The 22885-nt window shown below is 37.7% G+C and overlaps 4 protein-coding genes across 11 annotated transcripts; 2 read left to right on the top strand and 2 right to left on the bottom strand.

Annotated features, from left to right (window-relative positions):
* Nucleotides 1-793: 793 nt before the first annotated feature.
* On the bottom strand, nt 794-12255 carry Ir76b (Ionotropic receptor 76b). Of its 3 annotated transcripts, XM_076785594.1 has the most exons (9): nt 4876-5274; nt 4711-4784; nt 4341-4517; nt 2655-2881; nt 2460-2569; nt 2184-2377; nt 2023-2128; nt 1387-1576; nt 794-1306 (listed from the first exon to the last, which is right to left on the bottom strand). In XM_076785594.1, the coding sequence occupies exons 1-9, from the start codon at nt 4949-4951 to the stop codon at nt 820-822; spliced, it is 1641 nt and encodes a 546-aa protein (XP_076641709.1). In that variant the 5' UTR covers nt 4952-5274; the 3' UTR covers nt 794-819. The 3 variants fall into 3 exon arrangements, with proteins under 3 accessions (XP_076641709.1, XP_076641719.1, XP_076641729.1); XM_076785604.1 differs by lacking the exons at nt 4711-4784; nt 4876-5274 and adding an exon at nt 12131-12255; XM_076785614.1 differs by lacking the exons at nt 4711-4784; nt 4876-5274 and adding an exon at nt 6280-6402.
* Nucleotides 6353-8389, top strand: LOC143352782 (uncharacterized). The gene is made up of 5 exons (XM_076785628.1): nt 6353-6466; nt 6666-6766; nt 6844-7827; nt 7900-8025; nt 8101-8389. Exons 1-5 carry the CDS (start codon nt 6365-6367, stop codon nt 8387-8389), a joined length of 1602 nt encoding a protein of 533 aa, XP_076641743.1. The 5' UTR covers nt 6353-6364.
* On the top strand, nt 9431-11631 carry Ids (iduronate 2-sulfatase). Of its 2 annotated transcripts, XM_076785581.1 has the most exons (8): nt 9432-9660; nt 9771-9948; nt 10027-10157; nt 10219-10390; nt 10469-10618; nt 10683-10820; nt 10893-11224; nt 11285-11631. In XM_076785581.1, the coding sequence occupies exons 1-8, from the start codon at nt 9475-9477 to the stop codon at nt 11627-11629; spliced, it is 1632 nt and encodes a 543-aa protein (XP_076641696.1). In that variant the 5' UTR covers nt 9432-9474; the 3' UTR covers nt 11630-11631. The 2 variants fall into 2 exon arrangements, with proteins under 2 accessions (XP_076641686.1, XP_076641696.1); XM_076785571.1 differs by having other exon boundaries at nt 9431-9660; nt 10219-10618.
* On the bottom strand, nt 11711-22097 carry LOC143352751 (transcriptional regulator ATRX homolog). Of its 5 annotated transcripts, XM_076785532.1 has the most exons (22): nt 21969-22097; nt 21322-21377; nt 21147-21265; nt 20050-20218; nt 19837-19966; nt 17335-19623; nt 16962-17254; nt 16756-16886; nt 16531-16676; nt 16208-16447; nt 15937-16147; nt 15403-15815; nt 15037-15335; nt 14657-14951; nt 14289-14572; nt 14056-14215; nt 13630-13974; nt 13241-13541; nt 12972-13172; nt 12793-12897; nt 12323-12481; nt 11711-12253 (listed from the first exon to the last, which is right to left on the bottom strand). In XM_076785532.1, exons 5-22 carry the CDS (start codon nt 19851-19853, stop codon nt 12203-12205), a joined length of 5940 nt encoding a protein of 1979 aa, XP_076641647.1. In that variant the 5' UTR covers nt 19854-19966; nt 20050-20218; nt 21147-21265; nt 21322-21377; nt 21969-22097; the 3' UTR covers nt 11711-12202. The 5 variants fall into 5 exon arrangements, with proteins under 5 accessions (XP_076641647.1, XP_076641667.1, XP_076641637.1 ...); XM_076785552.1 differs by lacking the exon at nt 21322-21377 and having other exon boundaries at nt 21969-22088; XM_076785522.1 differs by lacking the exons at nt 20050-20218; nt 21147-21265.
* Between the last annotated feature and the right edge of the window lie 788 nt (nt 22098-22885).

The following is a 22885-nucleotide window of genomic DNA, read 5'->3' on the forward strand; positions in this document are numbered from 1 at the left end:
GGCATGTACAAACACACGAAAAACGCACACAAAATACACGCAAAACACGCGCAGAACACCCACAAAAAACACACCCAAAACACCCGCAAGCATGCGTAAAACACGAACAGAACTCACGCGAAACACGTACGAAAAACTATATGTATAAGTAGCGGAAGATACATTCTGTATTCGCTAGTTGGAAATATTTATAAATCAATATTAACAAGTGAGTTATTAATTAATTTTCCATCGACATGATGGATGAGTGAGAAAGGTCTGCGTTTGTCCTTGTACCTCTCCGAAAATTGCATAAGTCTGTCCTTATCGGATACTTCCTTGCTGGGCATGTACGCCTAATACCTACCAGGAGATTCGAAGTGTCGCAAAAAGGAGGTGGCTCGAGCGATGCATTTACTGTCTTTGTCGCACACTATCGTTGGCCTTGTCTTACACATAGTGAAGATGAGGAGAATTAGTTCACAAATCCGGCACCAGGGATGGCGCCACTGTTTTTCTTTCTATCCTGGTCGTACCTCGGACTCTCCTCAATATGCCCTCTGGAAATTATTAATAACTACATAGTCATTAGCTATGCATCAAATTTCTTCAAAATTGATACGCAAAGATGAGTAGACACTCATCTTCCACATACCACACAGGATTGCTGAGTATAAATTGCATTATGATAAAATATATGTATGTATTGAAGAGGATATAGTAAAACGAAAAACGTATATCGGATCATTGTTTGTTTATTCGTTTAACAAGTTATTCACGTGAATAGAAAAAGTATTGTAAAATGCATATTTTTGTTCTCATTATAATTGCTAAACACATTTAAACGGAATATTGAAACAGAAAAGCAGAAGGTGTCCTAATCGGTATTAATTTTCGATCTCCTCCTCGGTCTACAACTACGTAGTAATTTCTCCCGTTAATTAATTGTTGTTCCCCCTGCGTCAAGACATGTTGGGAATTTCCATAATTCGCTTGCGGAATTTCATTTAAGAAATGCACTTGTTTAGGGGGTGGAAGATGTTTAACCATAGGATTCGCTGCCCTCGCTGCTGTTAATCGAGAAGTACGCAGGTTCTGTCGTTTTTTACGTTTTACCCAGCCTGCCAGAAACGAATAAATGATTTCTATTAAAAAGAAGATTGCTGCGATCGTATATCCAGCTATAACAACTTTATATGTCAGAAGTAGATCGGTATTTCGGAGCTGTCTTTCGGTCGAGCGAAGATCCACAGGACAAATTTCAGCTAGTGGAAGATCTTCCTGTTGCGTTTGTTGTACGATACCTGACTCCACCAATCTAATCAACCTGTAATCAAATAATCAATTTATTCGATGATCCGTTCGCATTCGTTCCTTTCGTGTAGACAAATTTACGTGGACACTTGCATTTGATTCAAAGGCTTTCGAATGATTGAACCACGAGAAAAACCGAATGCTCGATTCGTGTCCAAAATGCTTCCAGGCATTATAACGTAGGTGCAACGCAAGTTGTGGTCCGTTCGGTTGCGAGTTTTGCTCACGTAATCCTCGAATATTAGCGTTTGCAGGTAATGAGCTTCTGCTAGGAACAGTTTTTCTAAAGGAACGAAGGGATGAAATAACCTGTTAGTACGAACGCATAAATTATGTACGAAAAACCTAAGATTAGATTGTTGGATATATTTCAAAGTTTGCGTTTGTGTGTGTGTGTGAGGTCGTCACCGACCGGTACGATGTTTGGGTTTACTCGGTTGATGGGTGTACTTGTGTGCGTGTGTGTTGGTGTACGGACGTTAGATATAGAATTTCGTATAGCTGAGGCGCACTGACAGTTACGATTTGTACGCGTCTAAATACGCATCGATAGATCGGTCGGCTTATCAAACGAAAAACCCCCTCAACATAGATAGAGGCTACTGCCGAAATTGCAAACGCGACTCTCTCAGACAATGGTCGTTAAATAACTGATCTCGCACGCGTACATAGTGTCATTCATCAATATTAAACTTGAGCGTATCTTAGCGACCGCTAGTCGACACGTACTTGTGCCCACGGATTTCAGTATGGCTTTCGATGGCTCGTAAAACTTGAATTCTCCCTTTCCTTGCCATCTGCTAACATTCAGCAAACTCAAATCGTTGACGTGCTCCTGAAAAAATAGTTTCTCTCGTGAATACGAACGGAGTAGGAGAATCGAGTACCACCTGAGAAAGAAGAAAGTCAACGGTACGGCCTTTGTAGGTAACCCAACTGTATCCTTTCTGGACGATGTCCTGCAGAGAGCTGATGGACAAAGTGAATTGCGGTTTCGTGAGGAACGCCGTAAGATTCGCAGTGTAGAACGACGTTAATATCAATATAAAAATCCACCATGTGGCAAAAAGCATTCGCGTCGAATCTGCAGTTGAGAAAAATGCGATTCAATTTCAAAATGAATATGCTACTCGGAATCGTTCTCGAAAGAAAATCAAATATTTTACCTGTCTTAGCAACGATGTTTGTTCCTTGTTTCAAGAGAGAACTATAAGCGAACCAGACGCAAGAGGATACGCCGAATCCTTCAGATTTCGGGTCGTGCCATAATTTTGCCCTGTAACAATGTAGACAGATTGATAGAATTAGAATCGGAGATTTCAAGCTTTTTTCGCGTCTACGCTATACAATACAGTTTTGACCTAATACTGGCGAAAAGGTAAATAATCGGTCCCATGAAGGTCAAAGATGCCAAAACTAGAAACCAAACTGTTCTCTCGAACGGTGCGAGAAGACCGGAACCGCTGGCCGACTCCTTCGGTCTCTTCATTACAGCCGTTAATCTGGTTTCGTCCAAATAGATGCTGAATTCGCAGAACCGTCCCATTTCCGGCAAGACCGGAAGAAACGCAACAGCCATGTCCACTTTCTACTTCAAATAAAAACAATTCTTTTGATCGTGCTCAAAGATAGACAAGCTTCCTTGGATGATAAGGATAGGTAATTATTTATCGATAATTAACCTTGCCTGTTACCTACATATTTATCTCGGCTATCGCATATCAGTGAACCGAAATCCAATACGCGCATTGCTGTATGCAGGGAAATGATTCAACCGGCGGGCTGCGCGGCGTCGCACAGTGGTGCCAAATGGCCAAAAAGCGACAAAAAATCTGTAAAAACGAAACTATCCAACGAATTTGTTTGAAAATTTGTGGAGAGATTGTCACAGGTACAACGCTTATTTGGCAAAAAATGTGTGTAAAAAGTTGTTAACATTAAGTAATATGGGCTAATCGAAAATCTCTGTTTTCTGCCCATTTTTTATTTATGCAAGCATACAACAAATCCTTTAATAGATTTTGGTCTGGAACTAATCGTTTTAGCAAGGTGTACTATTAATCTAATTTTGTGCAAAAAATCATGAGACCCTTCGAGACCCTTCCGCCACAATTTAAGTTTAAATATCAACTTTCAGAATTTCCAAGAGTGAATCGTGCGGAAGTTACGATTATTTGATGTTCCAGGTGAAATTTTTTAGGAATATTTCTAATTAATAAAGAAAAATGTGAAGTGCATATGATTTATTAATGTTTTATGTATAAAAAAATATTCAATAACAATTTTTTTATCTTACATGAATTATTTTTATAGCGTTCATTGTAGCACTACCAAAAAATATCTGTTGCATTTTTGCGACAGTGGTCCAGTGAACGAAAACTTTGTTTATTTAACATAAAAAATTGTTATTAAATATTTTTTTATATGTATGAATGTCACATTTTTTTTAATTATCTGATATGTATCCCTTAAAAATTTCACCTGAAACATCAAATAATCGTGACCTCCGTGCGATTTATTCTTGCAAATTCCGAAAGTTGATATTTAAACTTAAATTGCGGCGAAAGCATCTCGAAGTATCTCATGAAATTTTGCACAAAGCTAGATCAATATTATAACTTGCTAAAACAATTAGTTCCAGATCGAAGCTATTCAAAGGATTTTTTGTATTCCTCCATAAATAAAAAATGAGCGTAACGCAAAGGGGCTTCAGATTAGTCCATGTTACTTAATGTTAAACAACTTTTTTTGGAAAATTTTTTTGCCAGTTAATAGTTGAAGCCATTTGCAATAACCCATATGATTTGTAGACCCCTAAGTATTCAATTATAGGCGGAGTAATTACATAACTATCGCACTGAAAACTGATGAATTCCCAGGAGCGAGGAAATAGTTATTTACCATGCGTATATCTCCGTAAAAAATTTTTTTTTAAATCTATAAAATAATTTTCTATAAAATTTATAAAATAGATTTTTTGCTGCCTTGGCACCACTGTGCGTCGCCCAGTTAGGACGAGGATGAAATTAACATTAAAAATGGTTCACCTTTTCATAAAGCAATCCGAGTACACCGTTATTCTCGTCCCCGAGGACATGCTCGTTTGGTGGAACAATGCTGTACGTGAAATTTAGCTTCGCGCTGACCAAATCGAAGATGTAAAACGCGTATCCTCTGCCAACCCATTTTCCGTTCTCCTCCACGATTCCAGAGAATGGCATGTCCTGCGACAAATACACATTATTCAGGATCGCTGGATCAAATTTTTTCATATGAGAAACGACCGCTTCGTAATTATTAACGCGGACAGAAACTAATCTACGCATATATGTACAAATAGAATTGTAGATTATAATTTCGCGCGTGTTAGGAAAAATCGGGCTTGTTCGTTTAAAATTATAAAATTGCGAGGCGTACATTCCAAGACGTGACTACTATGTGCGATGGTATCGTAGGTCTATCCTCGTCGTCCATCGTCTCCGCAAACTCATCTGCGAACATGAAAGTATAGTAAAAGGATAATGAAACAGCGTGAAAAAGATACTTGAACGCGACCGATCGAGTCTAAGAGATAGCGCCGACCTTGACCGCCAGCACAATGGCTGCAGCAGATGGACCATGCTGCCGAAACGATAAACAGCACGCGGTAAGAGTGCATCCTTCGGTTGAAAGTGGAACTACATTAATTTTCGCAAACTAAACTTGAACCGAGAACGATGGCAAATTGATAGAGACCTGCGGCACGACAGACCAGGTGCCAAGGTAAATCGATACTGACGTGTTTGCTCGCATCCTGACTGACAGTGACCCGTCTGACATCCAAGCGCAAACGGTTCACGCGTTCACACCCTGTAACACACAGTCCAGTTCAACGTTTAGAATGTCATAAAGAAGCATATGATTGCACTTGGCATAATCTACTGAATTCGTTTCGCGTAAGAAACGTCGGTACACCACAGTTCAGACATGCAGTTAAATTTATTCGAAACTGAAAATGATAGAAATAAACGGCTTTCAGATTTTAAATTTGAAATTTATTGAACAATGATATTCATTATCTGGTAGAACGTTCCACTAAAGTCCATCGCGTTTTAAGTAAATTCTAATAAATTCTACAATAGTGAACGGCAACGTGAACAAGTTCGTTCTTACATGTCAATTGCGTATTCCGTAAGAATATCATTTCGATTCTGAAATAATGGATGGATGTTAAGCGAAATAAACGCAAACGGAGATGAAGATTATATGTACATAAAAGATTCATTTGGGAGAGAGAGAGAGAGAGAGAGAGAGAGAGAGAGAGAGAGAGAGAGTGAGAGAGAAGCGGTACTTTTAAAATTGACGCCACCGTCGCGCGTCGATGCAATCCTGTGACATTTGCCAATCTACGCGTTTGGAGAGAAGAGAAGAGAAGAGAAGAGAAGAGATGAGAGGAGAAGAGAAGGGAAGGGAAGAGAAGAGAAGAGATGAGAAGGGAAAGGACTCTTTTATCAGAAAAACATTTTCTGTAACAATGAAAGACATAAATGAGAAATAAACATTGCTAATGAACGTTGCAGTGCAGATGTACAGACGTAATCGAATGAAAATATTTGCAAGGATAAATGTATTCGCCAGGTTTGCCAGCCGAACAAATCAAACCAGCATTGGATTTGTTATGTTCTAACATGGTTCTAACCGTAGGGATACTCTTTGGTTCTAACGGCGCGGCGCATTCTCTGACAGTGGTTCTCAATTGTATTTAGAGGCGCGGCGCGGCGGGGTGCGTTAAATGGTGGACGAGAAAGCAATGGTAGCCCGGTTGCACTGAAATGACAACAAGTGATTGATATTATTAACGACGGTATAATGTGAGGTGCAAGAGGAAAGATAAACCGGCGCGAACGGGAGCGCAGTTTGTTGGTAAGTAGCCCGACAAACCATCCCGTTCGTGGATATGACCGCGGGTCCGGGAGTTTCATTCAAGGTGTAGGAAAAATTCCTTACCGAACCATCCGTCTCGATGAGCGCAGGTTATGTGAGGCCACGAAACGCGTCGTTCACAGCCGTTTTTCCGCGGACACCGGCCAGGATGGGCCAGGGTACGGACGCTTGCACCGACAGACCCACCGAAGTCAGCGTCATCAGATTCGTATCGAGGAATCGCACCATCGAGGAAATAGCCCCGAAAAAGGTAAAACCGCCGGAGCCATTTCTCGGGTTCAATGACCCCTAACTCAAAACAAATCGCCGTAGCGTTTTAGCGTTTTGAGCGTTTTAACGTTTATCCAGTAAAATCTTCCCAGAGTTTATCGTCGCTTTCCACTGCACTTGCACTCGTTTCCTCGATTCGTCGTGCTACCATCTACTTGACAAATTATCAATTTTTTTAGGAAATTTATACATGCAAACAACGAGGTTGCGGCAAAATATTTACAAACCAAGATGAATACAAAACACACGAGGCTCTAGAAGCTTTGAAGATTAGATTTATGTAAGTTGATTCAGGTTTATCTTCTAATGTAACCGAGTAACCGATGTTTATATGTATAATACATTGATCGTACACAGATGCCGGGAGCCAGGATGCGGAGAGGAGTTATCTGATCCTGGAAGCATGTGGCGTCATTACCAAGAATGGCATAATAACGAAACGAATGTATTTATATGTCCATACACGAATTGCGGGTCTTTACACACTACCAGTAGTAATTTAGAAGAACATATCGAAAGCTGTCATAGACAGCCGCCAACACTGCCAACCGAACCAGAAGTAATATGTTTCGAGGATCTGGAAAACGTGATGGACGAAGAAGTTGTACAGAGCACCGAGGATTGCTACGAGAAGAGACAGAACGAAATTTTTGCAATAAAACCACACCAATACGACGATAATAACGAACAAGGTATTCATAGAAACGACAATATGCAGCAACAAAAGAAAGAACACCCCCACGATCAAAATCCTCCGAACGATAGCTCGAACAAAGATGATTACCCTTCTACCGGCGAGTCGTTGAACGAAGCTAGTGGCTTTCCTATCGCCGAAAATCTAATGTTAAGTACAGAGAATTTCCTATGCAAGTACGAGGGCAATACGAATAAGTGTTCGGAACTTCAAGTAGAACATTCCCAAGAGAAGAATAACGTAGTCTATGTAAACGGAGATATCACGATTACCAAAAACTCGAAGAACGAGGTTTGCACGATGAGCTCGAGGAATCAAGAGCACAGAATAGAATTGGATAATCTCGAACGAATCTTCAGAAATGATTTAAATCGCGACTCTTCGAAAAACGAAGAAAATACTATAGAATCGAACAGCAATTGTTCCGATGACGAAGAATACACTCCAAAGAAACAACGTATGTCTAGATACAAACAAGAGATCTACAAGTGTGCCAGCAATGGCTGTGGGAGAAAATATAAATATATATCCCACTATCGTCATCATCAAGACAGCCATAAACTAGTAGCCAATACAATTAGTTCAAATTCTAGCAAATCGATAGTGAAACTAAAACAAGGGAAAGCCTCGACAGTCAGTTTTTTCTTGTAAGTTTATAAACATTGTCATGATAAGAAATATTATGATACATGGTATCTAATTTATTGTGCGTTGATTAGATGCAAGATTCCTGGCTGTGGAGCGCAAGTGAGCAATGTAACTGGTTTATGGAAGCATTACCAGGACAATCATGCTAATTCAAAACTGCCAGTAGTACAAGGAACTAAGAATAACGAAGTATTTCGGTAAGTTCGCGGTATCACTACATACCTATTACTAATTTTTCAAACCTGAGTGTTCTAACCGGGGATACATTTCAGATGCAAGATTCCAGGATGCGAAACAGAATTCAGTACAACTGTAATGCTGTACAAACACTTCAGTGAAGTGCACTCGAATGGTTCTGGCAATAATGCTAGCACAAATACAAAGACTGGAAATGGGAGTAGTTTTCATTACACTGAAATGTTCAAAGATGATACTACCAGCCCCCAAGTAAATTTTAAGACTGACTTTAAGGCAAAGCATAATATTAATGTAAATGACTGTACGAAAAATGCCGATGAACAAAGATTATCGTCGATTGTTAAAAAGGAATCCCGGGATTGATTCGAGATGGACTAATATCGGTCTTTAATCGTGAAGATAAATAATTGTAGCGGTATAAATTAGAGTATTCGACTAGGGCCGTAAGCATTCGATTTAAGAAACATCGTTGTTCCTTTCTCTTCACGAGCTCTCCCGTTCGTTTTTTTAAACTCTTTATCCCTTTGGCTAGTCATTCTTTGTTTCGCCTTTATTACCATTTTGAGTGCAACGACCCTCGTTCGATACTCACATTTTTATCATTCTATTCCCGAATACTAGAGATTCGGAATAGAGAGGAAACTTCTGAGTCGTTTTTCGATGACTTCTAATCATCGAAATATAAACGAAGGCTATACGTAATACATAACGACTTTCTAACTTGGTACATTACCTGAAGAAAAGTATTACCGTTGTTTTTCTATATCTTATATTTAAAAGTTTTAGCAAACTCGACACCTGCCTTTCGCGTAACGGTGTCTACTAAAAAGAAAATATTGCTACCGAGGAAACCCAAAAATGTACTGCGTCAAGTTGTTTGTGATTGTACAATGAATGTGAAAAGCAACTCAGACAGGTGGAAAAAATGTTAATTCTCGATTGAACACTCAATGAACGAATCAACTATAAATACAATTTCGTAGATCGATAAGCCAGGTGTGGCAAACTTAAAAATACAGTGCAAAGAACGGAATGGACTTGCTGCAGCATTTGTGCGCACGTTGCATAAAATTCTCGACTTTCCATAATGATTTTTACTATTTTATATTGTATTATTTTAATGTAATTTATATTACACACATGTCATTGTAGTTATTATACTAGATATTGTAGGACTGTAAGTATTACGTAGCATTTTTATTTGTATGTCTGTACGTTGAAAAATAAAGTGCAATAGTGAGCTAAAAGAAGAATGCTAAAAAACAGCTTCTGAAATTGATTAGATTACTCCAGAAATAGGCCGCTCGATTATCTTCCGTAGCCGCGTAACATAAATACATATGTATTCCCATTCTCTGCAGCTCCACCTGGAAAAAGAGTTCGTTGCTCTTCACTTCAATTGCGTTGCGCATAATAGGCTCAATCATACTGTTCGGTGTACTTATAAGATGTTTTTAATATTATATTCAATGATTTCAATCGTTTGGTGCACAGCGCAACAACACAATTTTCTTCTAATAATTGTTGACGATTTAAGGCCAGCCTTAGAATGTTACGGCGATAAAAACGCTTATACACCGAACATAAACCGATTGGCAGAAAACGCTGCGGTCTTTTCGCGAGCGTATGCCCAGGTTAGTACTAAACTCTATAACTTTAGAGCACTTCGTTCCAAAGGAAACAGGGACGATAAATATAGGAATAAATCTATTGAAATGATAAAACATAATGAATTTGTTTTCAGCAAGCTTTGTGTGCACCAAGCAGGAATTCTTTTCTAACAAGCAAGAGACCAGATTCGCTACAGCTTTACGATTTTTATAGCTATTGGAGAAAAGATGTTGGTAATTTTACAACATTGCCTCAACATTTAAAAAATAGCGGATATGTTACCAAGTCTATAGGAAAAGTTTTTCATCCAGGTCTTTAATTTATAAAGCACGAGAACGTATTATACGAATTATATTGTACCTGCTGATTTCATACGGACTTCTCCACAGGGATTAGTTCAAATCATTCCGATGATAGCCCTTACTCGTGGACAGAAGTACCATTCCACCCATACACGGAGAAATACAAAGATCTTCCAGTCTGCCAAACTAATTTTCATATACCTCCTGCACAGAATCTTGTCAATATCGTTTCTCTGAACAATTCATAGTTAATACGATCTGAAGATCTCATGCTTTCAGGTATGTCCTGTGAAAGTTTCATCAATGCTAAACAAAACTCTGCCAGACATGGAAATACTAAAAGAAGCCAAACATTTTCTACAAACTGTAGCGAACGATCCGACTCCTTTCTTTTTGGCAGTCGGATTTCAGAAACCCCATATACCCTTCAAGTATCCGAAAAAATATTTAAGTAAACTTTATTTATATCACCACTTATGGCAAATTGTTTTTAACATTGTTAGAAATATTTATAAAGAATATTTTTCAGAACACCATCCACTGCGTAAATTCAAAGTACCTGATCCATACGAGTGGCCGGAAAATGTTAGTAGCATCGCGTACAATCCTTGGATAGATTTAAGAAAGAGGAAGGACATTGAAAGTTTGAATCTGAATTTTCCATGGGAAAGAATACCAAGTGCGATTCAAAACTTTATATCGCTAATTATATCTTTATATCACTACTGCTGTTTAATTTACAGATAGCTTTGGCAAATTAATTATGCAATCCTATTACGCAGCTGTGTCTTATATCGATGACCTAATTGGTAAATTAATAGATCGATTAGACATTCTATCAATCCGAAAGAATACTACCATAATACTCACATCGGATCATGGTGAGTTAAGATTATGATAGGACAAAGTATTTTTAAATTGTTCGCACACTGAAAATAAATATCTGAAAATAGGATGGTCGCTTGGCGAACATGCGGTATGGGCAAAATACAGTAATTACGACGTTGCTCTAAGAGTACCTTTAATAATATCGACCTCAGGTATAGGAGATTCTGCACTTAATCTGCCTAAAAAGCAGATGGTCATAGATTCCTTGGTAGAGTTAGTAGACATTTTTCCGACTATCGCTGATTTAGCAAATATTCCAATACCAATCTGCCGCAATGAAAATGAAAATGAAAGGAAAAATGCTACGCGAATGAAACGAGTATTTACACGTCCAGAACTTGTTTGCAGCGAAGGAGTTTCTCTTGTACCGCTTATAGCAGCCGCTATAAAGCAAGAGGTAACGAAAAATTAAACAGTCGAAATGACGTATGATGCATTCATATGAAAAAATTTGCAGTTGCTACCATGGAAGAAAGCAGCTTTTGGGCAATATCCAAGACCAGGCATTAAACCTTCGATGAATCCAAACAGCGACGAACCTCGTTTTAAGCAAATAAAAGCTATGGGATACACTTTAAGGACAGATAGATATCGTTACACAGCTTGGCTGAAATTTAATCCACAAACGAGAGTACCAAATTGGAACTTGCTTATCGCAGAAGAATTGTACGACCATGAAATGGACAAAAATGAAAATAAAAATTTAGTAGTCTTTCCAAGATATCAAAAATTAAAAGAAACATTACGAACATTATTGAAACGAGGCTGGAGGTACGCTTTGCCTGGAAAGATGGACTTTTAATTTCTACAATCTTTAATTATCAAATCTACATTTTCTAAAAATAAGAGAAAAACCTATATATATATAATAAATATACATATATGCATACATACAAAAACGAAAAGTTTTATTAAGCAAGTAGTATCATCTATTAATAGTAACATTGTTATTATTATTATATTAAGAAAAATTATAATATTATAATGTATTATATTACATTAATACTGATTCTAGTATATAGTACGACAAAAGTTATTATTTCCACAAGCAATAATGAATTGTGTGAAATACTCATAATTAAATAAACTTGTGATACGTATATAAAACATAAAAAATCGTACAATGAATATACTTTCGATTGCAACTAGTGACGTAACATCAACATGTTCGCCAATCATGCGGCACATATACGCGTGATATGCTGTCTATAGTATGAACATTTCATTTGCGCACCGGTGTCACACTTGTTTTTATACGAGATTTACCTCGATCGAATAATGGTAGCGAACGTGTTATAATTACCATCGTAGGTAGAACAATGCAAAGTGTGCATCATTATTTCCCAATTAACTAAACTGTAATTTTCTATACCGCTCATTCTTCTTGATTTTTGTTTTTGCCAGTTGTTGTAGTAGTCGGAGTGACCTATTATAAACATTATAGTTTAGTAGTAAATTTAAAGAATTTCCGATTATTTATATGTATTATAATTACCTCTACAATGTCATCGTCATCCCCGTATTTCGGGTCAGCACTACTACTATCCACAAAAGAAAATGGAATCTCGGTTCTTTTATCTTGACCACTTGTGTTATTAATATTCCTCACCATAGATGGCATTCGAACAATGTTCGGCACCTGTGTTGTTCTCAGCTATCGTTTAGAAAGTTTCAACGAATTAATGAACTGTACAAATTAGTCTTTATCAATAACGACAGCAATTTTACTCTATCTACAGTAAACCCTTCTACAATACGGAGCAAAAATTGCGATTTCATCCGTATCAAATTTAATATGATCTGATTTGTGGTGATTCTGAGTTTCCTGTAACGCAATAAGAATGAATCGCGTTATAGTAGGAGGGTTGACTGCACCAACAGACTACCGGTGGTTAACGTATCAAGAGAAGAGATTCTACGTATAGTCTATGTATAGGTATAATTTGTATGTACTGTTCAAGATACCGTATCGGAAGTTCCACGGAAAGCCTGTCTCTCCCAATAGGTGTACATATCTGTCAAGACTCGAGCCGTCATCATTTTCTGAGTCTCGGGCGTGGCGTTTGGATACTGTAATACAAGTTGCACGAATAAACAGTTTTATAGAAACAGAGAATCCATGGATAGTTTATTTCTATACTCACGTCTTTGCGTATGAGCTCTTGGAGTTTCTCGTAATCATTGTTAACATTCAACCACGGCGACACGTTATTAAACTGATTCAACATTCCATTGTTTGGATAACTCACCCCTCCCGTGTACATAACCACTGGCTTTCCTTTCTTTTCCTCTTCGTACTCTAACCAGGCTTGCTTTCTTTCTTCTTCGTTCAATTCTTCCTCAGCCTAACAAAATCGAAATAGTACCAGTAGCATGGATAGATTATCAAGATCCACGATTTATTTCAAATTACCTTGTTCTCCAAAAGGGAATCGTGTTCATGATAATTTTCGACGTAATCTTTATACTTTAAAAATATTTCTGCTAATAATCTATCTTTTGGTAAATTCAGGGTTGGTCTTTCTCCCTCCGTATTCGCCTCGAAAGTATACAATTCGTTTAAATCGTTATTTCTATAGTGACGTTCTATTTGTTGCTCGTCAACGACTCTGCAGGAAAGGGATAGTTTCGTCACCTGTCGATTATAAATTTTTTCCTCCATCGTTCCAGCTGCTAAAAATCGATAAACGTAGCATGGTTTTTTTTGTCCGAACCTACACACATCAATTTTATACTTGATTATTAAAACCATGAGGGTAATTGTTCTTCTAAGTACATGCAACGTTGTCCAATGTAACGTACCTATATACACGAAATATACTTTGTACATCATAGGAGGGATTCCAACTCGCGTCAAATATAATTACCCGATTGGCAGCAGTTAAATTAATTCCTAAACCACCTGCTCGCGTCGATATCAAAAACAGTCTTGCCCTCGTATTCCTTGGACTATTAAATATTCTACACCATATACTTCTGTTCTCGGGAGATGTTTGTCCATCCAATCGGAAATAATCCAAACCCAACGACCAACTACTTCTGTGTCCCATATACTCTGAATCGTCACTTTTTTGCGTCTCATCGTCGATTTTCCCCAAAAATTTCTCAATTAAAGTCAACGAATACAACGACTGCGAGAATACCAACCTAGAATACATTTTACAAATTAAATTCTGCTGTTCGAAATTCCAAGAGCCAACAACAACGACTCCGTGTCGGAATACGCACACTTTATCACCGATTTGCTCGCATTCTTTCAAAATGCCGAAAAGGAGCATTAATTTCGAGGAGACACTCATATCTTCGAAGTGATCGGCTTCGATGAACTGCGCCCACCAATCTTCGTCTTTCTTTTCGGTTTCTTCGGGTTTAGGGATTGGTTCGATATCTAAACACGAGTATAGTTCATATTACATTGCACAACTTCCATTTGGCCACGAATGAATAATTAATAATCGCACCAGGCTGGGTACTTCTTGTACATCTCGAGATCTTTGGCGCAGAATTCGATTGTCCGCTATCAGCATCATTTTCGTCGCTACTGCTTGAAGTAGTAGTGTCGCTGTTGGAATCGGAGTCGTCGTTAATAAAGTCCCTTAGAGAACCTTCCGAGTCGCTTGAAAATTTCTTTTCGTTCATTTTCTCTACCCTTTCTGAATTTAGACGCAGCACTACAGGATGCGTCCATATCCTTTGCAACGTTTGAAAATCTGCGAAAAGGGATCCGTTTGCAGATCGCTGACGTCTACGCAAAACGTACAAGGAATGAACACAAGTTTCCATTATTTTGTTTTAACAAAATTACGTAAAAGTGTTTTACTTTGCGTACCGAGCCAAGTTATCCAAATAGTAACGATACATTTTGATTTGTACATCCGATAGTCTCACGAAAATTACGTATTCCTGTTTCGGCGGTAGAAATGGCGTCAACACGGAATAGTCAAATCTTTGCACGCAACCTTTTAACATCTTGTGTAAAACGTAAGCGCGTTTCTTCATTAATTTAACATCGTATTCGGTAGAGTCGTCGTATTGGCCGTTATTTATTGGATTCGCAAATCTATTTAAGAATTCTTTCTTGGTTCCAAGGAGATTCGGTTTTACAAATTGCACCATGCAATGATCTGTAGGGAATCGATGTCAGTTAAATACGCAATGCATATTTATTATATTTATTATATGTATTATTTAATCGTAATCGGTACTCACATTCTATTAAATTATTTTGTAGGGGCGTTCCCGTGAGTATGATTCTTCGTAATGTTTTAATTCGCCTCATAGATTTACTGAGAGCAGTGTCCTCGTTTTTTAATAAATGACCCTCGTCGCAAACTATTAGGTCAGGACCAGGATCTATCAAATAGCGTAGCATCTCTTCCTTCATAGCCTTTCGCATCTTATTATTCGTGCCGCTGAGGTTCCTGAACATTTCGTAGCCGATAAGGAGGACACCGCCGTCCCTGTGCCAATTTTGTAACTGGAACTTCCTCTCTACATTCTTCTTTAATCTGTTACCAATTCAAAGTTCACGATTATTAGCAATTTGAGACATATGATTAAATAGTGATAACTTACTTGGTTAATTCGTAGACGTCGATATCAGTATCTTCGACGTCTTTCAACCACAAGTTAAATTCATTGTACCAATTAAGTACCGTGCTCAAGGGACAAACGATCATAATCCTCTTGATACCGGTTTCTTCGTAGTTTAAGAGCGTGTGCGATAAAGCAATTACTTGAAGACTTTTTCCAAGGCCCATACAATGTGCGATTATGCATCCGGTACCTGAAGTTGATTTTATCCTTTCTAGGGATTCAAAGCAGGCATCCCACATGAATTTGATGCCCTTAGCTTGATGTGGTTTCAAACGCTTCACTATATCCGGATGAACGCTTACAAGATCTTCTTTCGTTTCCGTATTGAAATCTAACACCAATTTATCGACCTTCTCTTCACTGGCCAATCTTGCTTCGTACATCTCGTTGTACTATGTGTGGTAAAATCGGAAAATAATCATTTAAATATGGGTTATCACAGGTAAATGGGAATGTTAATGGGAAAAAAATCAATCGAATATAATAAAGATACACCATATAATAAATACACACTAATTTTTGACGGTCCTCGATCCGTTTAAGCCTCTCTTCCTCTTCTTTTGCAGCTTGTTTCGTGTCATCTGCAACCTGCTTATCTTTCAGCACTTTCCGAATATTCTTACGACCTTTCTTGCCAGGGGTTCCTTGAGAATTTGCAGCGTCATCATCAGAATCATCGTCGCTATCAGTGTCCACCTTTTTTATGCGTTTCCTCTGCTTCACTCTGAAATTGTAAATTGTAATTAGCATACACACCGTTCGATAAGTAACAATAAGTATGTACTTTTTCCCTCCAAGAGACGAATCCGTGTCAGAAGATCTACGCGTCTTCCGCTTAAGCGACTTCTTTTGCTTCTTTCCATTGTCTGAGTCGGTGTTCGATGACTGACCAGATGCCAATGTTACAGACTTACAGGAGTCCGAGTCAGAATCCACCATCTGTATGTCCGAATCAGAATCCAGAATTTTTCTACGAGGTCTCCTCTTACGTTTAATAATTGAGTCGTCGGCATCCGAATTTTTCCTATTTCGAAAAAGTTTTAATAGTTTCTCTATCTCTTAAAGTAGTTTTCGAGCGAATTAAAAGTCATGCTAAATATAACCCACGCCTCATTTTCTTCTGCTTTTTTCTTCAGTTTCTCTTGCTTTTTGTTCCACTTTGCACTTTCAACCTCAGAATCTGAAGTCGAAAAGTTCATTGTCAATAATTTGTTCCGTTTCCATCCACTTTTCTCTCGTTTCTCCTCGGCGTCCTAATTTAGTTTTAAAAGCTTTTTATTTTTCGTACACACCACAATTGCTTTCCTAGACAAAACAATGTATTCTTCTTACCTCGTCGCTAGCGGAATCTTTCTTCTCTGCTTTTTGCGATGACTTTGTCGCATCACTTCCAGATTTCGTTTTCTCGGTTTTTTTCTCTTCGTCGCTACTGCCATTCGACGAAGCCACGTTGTTCTGATTTTCTGGAAAATAAAAATAAACGATTCGAGTTTCATTCGATTTCTGAAACTATTTCAAAGAAAAGTTTGACGATGTACCGATGTCTGAGGCGTCGGAATTTAGAAGTATATTCTTTGTGACTCTATCAGCTTCCTCCATTAATTCTTCGTTGGTTTGAATACCGCATGGCGATATCATAGACATATTTTCAGTGTGCGCAACGGTGTCTTCTTCAGTGTTCTCGGCTAATTCCCCATTTTCTACTTTCCTCAAATGATCCAAGAGCGTGTCTTCTGTTTCGGTGGTTGGTTTCGACTTCTTAAACGTAGAACTCAGCGACGAATCGCTCGCTTTCCTGGTGTTCCGTTGAAGTCTATCCAAATTAATAAGACTAAAAAAGAAAATGAAAACATTGTGGATAAACGATCAGAAGAAAACACTCGATATAAATAATTCGAATTGAATTGAAACCTTTTAATTTGTTTAGAATCCAAATGTTGACGCGATTTTTCCAAAGCACCGGCATGTTTTACAAGAATTTCTTTCGGTAATCTTTTAAGAACAACGCAAGGTCGCATTTCCAGCTTTCTATCAGATTCGAAATCGCATTTACTACTTAATTTGTGTCGTCTTTTCCTCACTCTTTCGTTAACTCCACAGTCAAAATTTCCCACACTTTCGTCTTGCATAGATTCCTGTTTATCTCCAGCTTTTTGCTTCTCCAAAGACGTACCCAGACCTATTTCCGGAAGTTGCAGACTGTTACCATCGTCAGAATTCGAGCTTTCACTATTCGATGAATCTAATAGCGATGCCTTTGCTCGTCTATTCTTGCTATTGTTGTCAAACTCATGTGCTTTCTCAGACATTCCTTTTGTAGAAAAAGACTCGATCGAATCATCTGAATTGGAATCGAGAAGGGCACGTTTAGCAGAGAGCTCGGTAATGTCGTTGTCTTTCCGCGACAAAGGGTTCTTATTTACAGAACCATCTTTCGTTTCCTTTCTTCTGCCCTTCCTTTTAGACTTTGATTTTTCAACTTGCTTTTCTTCTTTCGAATTAGTTTCGGTAGGAAGAGTATCAGACTTTTCAGAAGCAAATTCATCGTTTGAAACCATTTCTGAATCTGATTCTAACAATACCTTCTTGGCTTGCACTTCTTTGTCATAAAGTTCATCCGAAGAAGAATGTTTTGTATCATTCTCAATTCTGACTGTTTCTATCGATTCAGTGTCATCAGTTTTCAATGACATTGTTTCTCGAGAAAGGGCCGGTCCCAGCACAATAGTTTCCTCTTCGTTTACCTCTGAGTCTGTATTATCTAATTCTCGATTTAACTTATTTCCTTTCGATGAATTATCATCATCGTTTAGGTCGGCATTTGTCTGTGTTTCTTCGCTATTTCCTCTTACTACGGAAGTCGCCCCTTTGTCGAGTTCAATCTCCTCTTCTTTCGAAGTATTTTCGACTTCGTCGTTATCAACTGTTGATTCGTCGAATATATCTTTTAGAGAATCATTTACTTTACCCTCCTGGGAATTAGAACATTCTGTAAATTTATCGATTATTTTTGATTTGTCTTTTGTGTTTGTGTTGTCGGATAGTAACTTCTTTGTGTGACTACCCAAGATAGGAGACACAACTTTGCTCTCCGCCGAAGATGTTGCATTTTTATTATTATCATCCCCTTCTTTTTCTGTTATTTCATCGATCGACGATGACTTATTTCTCTTATTCTTGTCGATAGCCGTTTCGCTAACTTCATTTTCAGAAAATATTTCTTTCCTGTCACATCCCGAGACTATGCTCTCTTCCTCCGAAGTAGTATACACTTTATCCTTTGATGGATTAAATTTGTTTTGTTCCTCTATCATTTCCAATGTTTCCCTGTCGCTCGAGGAACTATTGTCGTGATCTGTGTTTTGTGCACAGCACTTTTTATTCCATTCTTCGGCGAAATTCATTAAGCTGTTTTCTTGATCATCCAGTTCCATTTTCAGTTTGTTGATCACGTTTTTTGATCTCTGTATTACATTATTCGCAGATTCTTGATATATCAATTTTTTTTTAAAATGCTTCCATTTGACGTGTTCCATTTCTAATTCATACTCGGAGCAAACTTTCTTGAATCTGTTTAAAATCTTAATCACCTTCGTTTTGAAACACAAACTTTGCTGTTTACTGATCCGAGTCTTGTTGTCTGCTTGTTTTACAGTACTCGATGTACTAGACATACAATCATCTCTAGCACGGGTTGATGAGAAAGCTTTCATCAACTTGGAACTGTCCAAAGAGATTTTTGATTTCTGAAATTCCTGACCAGAACTCGAATCAGCTTCCTCTTTATGTAAATGAATAAAATTTGGTTGCGATGATTTTGATGTAGGACGTTTTCTCACCATTTTTTCGACATGTTTCTTAGGTATTTCGGTCTCAGAGTCGCTACAACATTCCGACTCTTCGGTTTTATATTTCTTTCTTTTCGCATTGTTACTCGCTGACCTGTCCGTTGCATCGCTTGTATGCTGTTTACTTCTCGAAGATTTTTTTCCTTTAAATTTTTTACTAGGCATTTTGGTTTTTTGCAATTCCGTGTTATCATTTAAAATTGATTTTTTCACATTTTCTACCCAACTATCTTTGTTATTTCTATCGTGTTTTGATTCTATACTTTCGTATTTTGCATGCTCTTTAATTTTTTCATGTAAATCTTTTGAGTTAGCCGGTTGCGAATTTAAACGACCACTGTCTTCGCTGGAACTAGAATTATATATTGAACGCATATATTCCTTATTTTATTTTTCTTCGAGCATACCCTTTGCATACAATGAAACGTATCCTTGGTTCTTATTAAATATACGAATCTCTTTCTCAATACTTTTTCTAATACCAATTAATTTTACATTTTAATAGAACGACTATAGAAGCAAGCGTGTGCGTAACATATGTAATATACTTTTGAAAATTACTTACTCGGAAGAAGATGACATGGTGGCAGCAGAAATGTTCTGAATGTTTCGCTTTTTAATTAAACATAGACTATGTTCGCTTTTTGGCTTTAAAAGCCTAGGTCAATAGAATTTACATTATAGTGTATAATGGTCTGAAAGTAACATTTCCTTGTAAACATATATACATATAGTTTCCACTTGAACAGATTATTAAAATAACTTCTTAGTTATATACAGTGAATCCAGGTTATAAGTCGCAAAGCTTCTGAATTATCCGACGTCGAAATATCCCCACCACCGCGGGGTATACCCGTGAGGGACCAAGATGCTCGAGAGCTGCCGCCGCTGAGAAGTGTGAACATGACACAGGTCGGGTATGTCGGTGTGAGACCAGGAGACCACTACTAATCCAATAAGAGAACTTCTTTATTTTTCGTTATTTTTTTTTATAGGACTTTCACCAACATGGTGATCTAATGAAAATCTGAAAAATCTGAATGAAAATCTAATGAAAATGATACAAAATATGATATAATTCCAATGATATTTACTTGTGTAATGAACGATTAAAGGTTCTGATGCAAAGAAGGACAGTGTATGGAAAGGAAAGAGACACAGAGAGTCAAAGCATTCGGGTAAGATGAAAGACTGACGTGAGCTCAGGCCTTTAAATCAAAACTGAAACTTTTTTTATTATTAATTATTTTTTTATGAGACTTCCACCAATATATTTGTGGAATTTTTCTGATTAAAATGATACCAAATATGATATAATTCCGATGATATTTACTTGTGTAATGAACGATGAAAGTTACTTTGCATTACAATTATATTAACAGAAAATTAGTGTAAATATGATCTGAATTGTATTGTGTTTGGTATCATTTTAATCAGAAAAATTCAACAAATATACTGGTGAAAGTCTCATAAAAAAATAATTAATAATAAAAAAGTTTTAGTTTTGATGTAAAGGCCTGAGCTCACGCCAGTCTTTCATCTTTCCCAAAGGCTTCGACTCTCCGCGTCTCTTTCTTTCACATACGCTATCCTTCTTTGTGTCAGAAACTTTAATCGTTCATTACACAAGTAAATATCATCGGAATCATATGATATTTGGTATCATTTTCATTAGAAAAATGCCACGAATATGTTGGTAAAAGTCCCATAAAAAAATAATAAAAAATAATAAAAAATAAAGTTCTTGAGCTTTGCTGTCCTTTTCTACATTCGATATTGCCTCAAAGAATAGTAGTATCTCGTCAGCATCATTGACGACGCTGTGACTTAGACAGATAATTGAAAGGAGACAGGAATTATGCTGTGTTTACCGACCGCGGCCAGCTGTAAAAGACGATATACTATCCCTGTCCTTTTCTATGTTTGGAACTTCATCAAAGAATAGTGCCCCGAACACGACAAGACCCGAGCTTCTGACATATAAAGCGGATTTACTGTAATAAAACATAATTGTTGTTAATATTCTTTTTATAACTAAAATCACACTTACCATACTATTGTTTGTGCCGTTAATGGTTGTGTCTAATTTAATATTTTGAAAGTTATCTATAACAAATATAACAAATACCGTTTAATGAATTAAATATTAATATTTCCAGATAAGTGAACGCTACCGAAATATAGTAAATATTATAAAATGTATTCTTTCAAATATAATTATATCGATTCTACGTTGTTGACAAATATTACACTTACATACATTGAAATTTTATTAAAATAAAAAATTAGCTGGCAATTTAAATTGACAGCTTTGTCGTCATTTGTACATTAACTATTAATTGTAGTTGTCATTTTCGAAATAAAAATTAAATACGCGTGAAATCTGTATAATGAATTTTTTGAAAAATACTATTTTAGAACTTTTGTTATGATATTACGGAGACTATATTATTTCTATAGTTTTCCTTTGCAGCGATGCACATTACATTTCGCTTGCCGAAGTGTTTATTTTCTAGTGGTTTAATAACTTTAATATGCTAATAAATAAAACACATTCGTAAAAAGTTGAAAGTACAAATGGAAAGAAATTCCTTGTACGTGAGTACTTCTGCTCAGTACTTCAAATCGTTACCTGGTATTCCAACAATACTTTCATTGTTTACGATTATTGTATCGCAAATTAATTGACATACGTACATCGAACGAATCACAAGTCGGAAATGAAATCATGCACAATTAAAGTAATCTTCGCTCAGCCGCTCAGTAAAAACTGCTAAAAGCCAGGTACAACCTCGTTTCCTTCTCTCACCATAGAATATTCTTAAATGCACTGTGCCCTCACATTCGCTACATATAAATCGCCCACGGATCGTTGTAGGGATATTGGCGCTGCCGCGCCATTCCCCTAGGCACGCGCCTAGAGAATATGCTCCGACGAGGTTGGCAGTGCCAACCTCGGGCAACGTAGGCGAGAGTGTTGCGTCGCAGTGGTCGCAGTGTGGTGGAATAGGGATTTTGGTTGTGGGTTCGAGTGCCCGTGGAGCGCTGAAGCGCTCTGCTCGTGGAAGTTAAGAAATAAACTTTGTACACAGAGTTTAAAGGCGAAAAACTGTTGTAGATTTTATTAGAAGTACTTGGAGATATAACTCCCTCAGTTCTACAATGAGTTCTGTTTCATCCTGGAGTTTTATATCCTTTCCCAGCTTCTTCCTTCTCGTCTCCCTTCCTTAGCCAAATGGAAAATTAGAATCTTCTGGCTAGGCGTTGATTCGTCGGATGACTCGTCTTCCGGTTGCTGCTTGATGGTGATTGGTAGTGGATGGATCTTAATAGCGCACGCACGAGGGTGAGGGCCCGTCAAAACGAGGGACGTGGGGCCATGTGGGACCGAACAAGAGAGAGGTCAGAGGGAGTTCCAAGAGGTCCTTGGCTGAGAATTTATGACCTCTTGTCCTTAACTGATTAGAGACTTCGACTATCCCTAATTTATGCAGAATTGGAGAAGCTACTCTAAGAGGCTGCGTGACTTTCTCTAAATTCCGCAATTAGTCTCGCCGACTCGAATTTCGTCAAGGATCTCTATGGAACCCTCCCGGTCCTGCTCTAAACTATCG

The sequence above is a fragment of the Halictus rubicundus genome, chromosome 1, assembly GCF_050948215.1.
Source record: "Halictus rubicundus isolate RS-2024b chromosome 1, iyHalRubi1_principal, whole genome shotgun sequence".
In the NCBI taxonomy this organism is placed as follows: Eukaryota; Metazoa; Arthropoda; class Insecta; order Hymenoptera; family Halictidae; genus Halictus; species Halictus rubicundus.

Coding starts and splice junctions, on each gene's coding strand:
- Ir76b (XM_076785594.1), bottom strand. CDS start 4,951: ATGCACTCTTACCGCGTGCTGTTTATCGTTTCGGCAGCATGGTCCATC. Junction 2,378..2,459: donor AAACATCGTTGCTAAGACAG/GTAAAATATTTG, acceptor TCTCAACTGCAG/ATTCGACGCGAATGCTTTTT. Junction 1,577..2,022: donor ACTGAAATCCGTGGGCACAA/GTACGTGTCGAC, acceptor TCGTTCCTTTAG/AAAAACTGTTCCTAGCAGAA.
- LOC143352782 (XM_076785628.1), top strand. CDS start 6,365: ATGGGCCAGGGTACGGACGCTTGCACCGACAGACCCACCGAAGTCAGC. Junction 6,467..6,665: donor AGGAAATAGCCCCGAAAAAG/GTAAAACCGCCG, acceptor CAATTTTTTTAG/GAAATTTATACATGCAAACA. Junction 7,828..7,899: donor TCGACAGTCAGTTTTTTCTT/GTAAGTTTATAA, acceptor TGCGTTGATTAG/ATGCAAGATTCCTGGCTGTG.
- LOC143352751 (XM_076785522.1), bottom strand. Junction 16,448..16,530: donor AAAGCAGAAGAAAATGAGGC/GTGGGTTATATT, acceptor TTTTCGAAATAG/GAAAAATTCGGATGCCGACG. Junction 16,148..16,207: donor TCGTCTCTTGGAGGGAAAAA/GTACATACTTAT, acceptor TTACAATTTCAG/AGTGAAGCAGAGGAAACGCA.
- Ids (XM_076785571.1), top strand. CDS start 9,475: ATGTTTTTAATATTATATTCAATGATTTCAATCGTTTGGTGCACAGCG. Junction 9,661..9,770: donor TTTCGCGAGCGTATGCCCAG/GTTAGTACTAAA, acceptor ATTTGTTTTCAG/CAAGCTTTGTGTGCACCAAG. Junction 10,158..10,218: donor TACCTCCTGCACAGAATCTT/GTCAATATCGTT, acceptor TCATGCTTTCAG/GTATGTCCTGTGAAAGTTTC.